The 4,528-nt window shown below is 28.0% G+C and overlaps 1 protein-coding gene across 1 annotated transcript in view; it reads right to left on the bottom strand.

Annotated features, from left to right (window-relative positions):
- Window positions 1–4,528, bottom strand: part of LOC106460933 (phospholipase DDHD2-like) — a 55,518-nt gene that overhangs the window by 11,583 nt on the left and 39,407 nt on the right. Inside the window, exon 14 of the mRNA XM_013920690.2 lies at window positions 528–618. Within this exon, the coding sequence (XP_013776144.1) occupies window positions 528–618 (91 nt within the window). The remainder of the gene's footprint in view (window positions 1–527; window positions 619–4,528) is intronic.

Raw genomic sequence — 4,528 nt, 5'->3', positions numbered from 1 at the left:
TATATATATATATATATATATATATATATATATATATATATATGTGTTTTAAACCAAATATTAATAATACACATTAAATATAACCACAAATGGACTAAAGTATTTTTCCAGGAATTCTCCCAAATGATTTTCATTTTCAGCTGCAGGATCACAAAAATTAAAGAAGTGTAACTATGAACATTACATTACTATTAGAAACAGTCTACTTACATGATTTGACAGTCAGTTTTAAATTTAAAACTTTGGAATATTATAAACTAATTATTATGGACTGCATTCTGAATAATTAATGTTTACATAACCAAACATTTAACATGTCAATGCAATACAGTAACCAAACAATTTGTAAAAAAATACTACTACAATTCTTAACATGTGTAACTTTTCAACAACAGTTACTGTTTTTCTGAAAGCTTATAAATGTTTATAACAATATTTATTCTTTTTAACTGTTTTAATTCTTACATTCTCAAACTTTTACAGTTAAGTATATTAAAGTTATTATAAAAATAAACAACGAGCTTCACCTAGATGCATTCTTTTTCTTCCTTTGTGATGAGGAATCTGAACAGGTTTGATGGCCATGTTTGGATCTATTAGTGTCTCCATTCTGTAGGCCTGTAATACAATCTTTATTAGTATCCTTATTTGGTAGGCCTGTAATATAACATTTATTAGTGTCTCCATTCTGTAGGCCTGTAGTTTTCATTAGATGCCTGGTGTTAGTTAAATCATTTGCTTACTTCAGTTCATTCAATTTCATCTACCTGAATACCTTGGTTTTGTATATACCTTTTCTACTAGTTTTTCTTTATAATTTTTAGCCTGGAGTAACTCAGCCATCAGAATAATTTCAACTGCAACCTATGTGAGCCTCACTTTGCTTTAAAAAAGTTTTTTTAAATAATTTTAAATTCATATTAAATGCTTTCAATGAGTGAGAAGTGAGGAAATTATAATGTACATAATAACACCATATTTTTCTGTTGGACAGTCACTGGTATGCTTGTACACGTAATGAAATATGATTCTACTCTTACTGATTAAGTTAATAAATTGCAATGCTCACAAAGAAAAGACATTTTCAAATTTGCTGACTAGTTTTGTTTACTTCAGTAGCATAGACAAGGAGGGTACATGTCATACCACTTTGAATATATTTTTTGGAAAACATTTTTCTCATCTTGTTCAATCACTTTCTTACACTTGCCTCCCCCAACTTTTAACTCTCTCAAAACGAAGTTGGTCAAATTGACCAACATCGTAACCACTTTTGTACTTGTTATAGTTTCCATACTATAAATTTTAATACACATGGTGTATCTTCATAACATTTTACAGAGTTTTAGAAAACATTAAAAACCTTTTGTACACAAAAAAATCAATTTTTTAATGAAGTATTTTTACTAAAGTTTTGTCTGTGAATACAGATAGTATTTCTAGATACTAGTCTGAGTGCAAAGTGATTTTCATGTTAAAATTAATAATACTTTACTTCATCTCAAAAACCTCAAATTTTATTTGTATAATCTCTAAAAACCTCCCAAATAAATTTCAAGCATATTTTACAATAAACTATATTTTTATCTGTTATTTTCTCTACCCTAACTTTATACAAGGTTGGTCAAGTTGATTGACCTTGTAACCAAAAAAAAATTTTAAAAATTGAAATTACCCCTTTTTTCTTTGTAGAATGACTTCAATTTGTAATATGAAACTACATTTGTTTATCCTAAATTGCATTAAACTCATTACAGTATACATCTATTTATACTTAAGATTTTATTGTTTTATTGCCCTTTTAACCCTGTCTAATTACTATTTATATTATTATGAGTTGTAAATCACTTAGCAAACATGCAGCTCAAGAGATCCTCACGACTGTACCTCATGAAATTTTTTTATGATATTACTACTTATTTCACCTAATCTAACCTTAACTAACATAAATACTTTTTATTATAATAAATAAAGAATACACATGAAAAACAAGAAAAAAGTACTTACCTGGGTCTTTTGTGTTTTTTTTTTTGCTGTCAACTGTTGATGACACTTAACTCTTTTTTAAACTAATGGTAGACTGCACTAAATATTTATTTTATTTAATTAAATAATGCATCAACTAACACAGAATAACAATGCACAAAAACCAGATAATGTCTCATAACTATCACAAATTTTCTGGCTTTCTAACTATGTGACAAGAACCATTAGGAATTCAAATAAGCTCATCAATGCATTTCCCATGGGAATAAAGTTTGAACTGAAAGGAAAATATTCAATTCCCTGTACAGAAAACAATGTAATATAATACATAATTTGAGAGATGAAAACCTTGGCTTTCTATTAATTATAAATACTATAGTATTGAATGCCAGAGAGAGAACTTTTGACAGTTTTTGAAAGAGAGGTTGTGACAAGTAGGCATGACAGGAGGGGTCTGGTTGTATATTTCATGGCTTTGTAACCAATAAGATTGAGGGCTATAAAAATTATGCATTGCCTGAGTGATTACGATATTATAATAAATAATTTACATTAAATTTTTTACTTCTTGGTGGGGTGGTAAATAAAATAGAGAAAAGAGTATGCCTAGAGAGCAAATGTCATAATTCTCACACTAGGGGAAATTCTAGATTTTTTTTATATTGTCTTATAAAAGTAAGAACTTAAAATTTATACACCATTAAAATACAACTTATTAGCTACATTTTATGCTATATTTATTGGTATATCATGAAAAGAAAGTAGTTTAATTAAATTTTGAAGGAAACTCACTAAAACCTTGTGTCATGCACAGAAACCGATGGCCATGATGAGTGGGTTAATAACGATGCATGTGTTCAATAGCATCATGACAGTAATATAGGGAACAAAGTCAAGGTATTTATACAAAAGGTGCAAACGACATATTAATTTTTCATTCTGTCAATTTTGTTCATATTGTTGTTTGAAAACAAAACAAAAATTGCATGAAATGTTGTTTCTGATAGTCTTGATTTAAAACATTTTTTGCGAACTATGCCCCCAAACCCTCTATACGGATCATGCCTAAAAGCACAATATTGGGTCTTTGGCCAGAGTTACCTCTTATTAACAGGGTTAACCACCTTCTTCAATAGTATCACTCACCAAGTCTTAAAGATAATGGAAACCCTGGATAAATGTGTCTGTACATTCTAGTTCTGACTTAGCAAGGAAAATCTGTAAATTAACTATTTATATATTCAACATTAGCTACCAAATAATGCTTTTCTCTGCTTGTTTTGCTTTAAATTAGTTCTTTAATTTGTTTTCTACCTATAACAAATAACACTTCCAAAATAAATGTATATCTAAAAATAATATATAACAGCCAGTAACTGTAGTTAACTATCATTTGACATTGAAGTTTTTTGCACTTGCTTCCATATAATCTTACTTATTAATAATACTATAAATGAAGCTGTTCAATATTACACATTAAATAGTTACTATAATTTCACCAGGCATAAGAAAAATAACAGCTACAAACAAAAACAATTAGAAACTCTGAAATAACAGTAGGCATTCATTAAAAAATTATGTTAAAAAAATTCTTATAATCTGTAACTAGCTAATATTTATTACTTAATGTGGGGTGGCATAATTGGCTAACAAAACAATTAATTTTGAGTTATAAAAGTGACTTTTACCCAATACAATTTTTAGTTGCTACGTAACGAAACATCACAGAGTTCTTGATTTCAAAACTTTATCACTGTAATTTTCTATATATATTTTTACCTATAGTCTGGAAAACATCTGAAACTAAAGATCTTTTTTTTTCAACTTTTATACAGTTGGTACCATTCGTGACCTTCCTACTTAGTTTTATTTCACTGGGAAGTTTCTGCTACACAGTTTATGTATTTGAAATATTCTGAATAATTTCTAATTTCACCGTGTATTAATTATGTTAATTGTAAAAGAAAGTACACAAACTTTATATATATAATGCGAGCTCTGATGTTAAATTCAAGGTATATTGATAGGCATACCTCCTACTATCCATGACCTAATACTATGGTAAAACAAGAGCTGAGCTGGTAGTAATTCATCATAAAATATTCAGATATATAATATTTTATATACGTATTAATAATAAGGTTCTTTAGGGATAAAAATTTTTCTTAGAAGTAAAAAATTAAAAGGAAATTTACAAGGATGGAAGTACAGCAAATTTACCAAGACTGAATTTTTTTTTATCAGTTTATGTTTTGACAGTTTTACATATGTACACTACAAATACAAAACAAATATGCATATTACAACCTATAGAAACAAACACACACACACACACACAATACACAATAACTACAAACAAAATGTGGAAATATAAATTTAAAAATTCCCCAAACAAAAAAAACAGGCTATACACGAGAGTCTGTGCTCCTATTGCCTTCAAACTAAAACTAAAGTCTATACTGAAGCCATTTGGAAATTGAAAGCAGGTACATTTAGGACTAAAATCAGAAAACATTCATTCCTTTATATTAAAAATTATGGG

This window comes from Limulus polyphemus, unplaced genomic scaffold (genome assembly GCF_000517525.1).
Source record: "Limulus polyphemus unplaced genomic scaffold, Limulus_polyphemus-2.1.2 Scaffold865, whole genome shotgun sequence".
In the NCBI taxonomy this organism is placed as follows: Eukaryota; Metazoa; Arthropoda; class Merostomata; order Xiphosura; family Limulidae; genus Limulus; species Limulus polyphemus.
The sequence above is the reverse complement of the archived record's forward strand: the minus strand, read 5'-3'. Positions and strand labels throughout refer to the sequence as shown.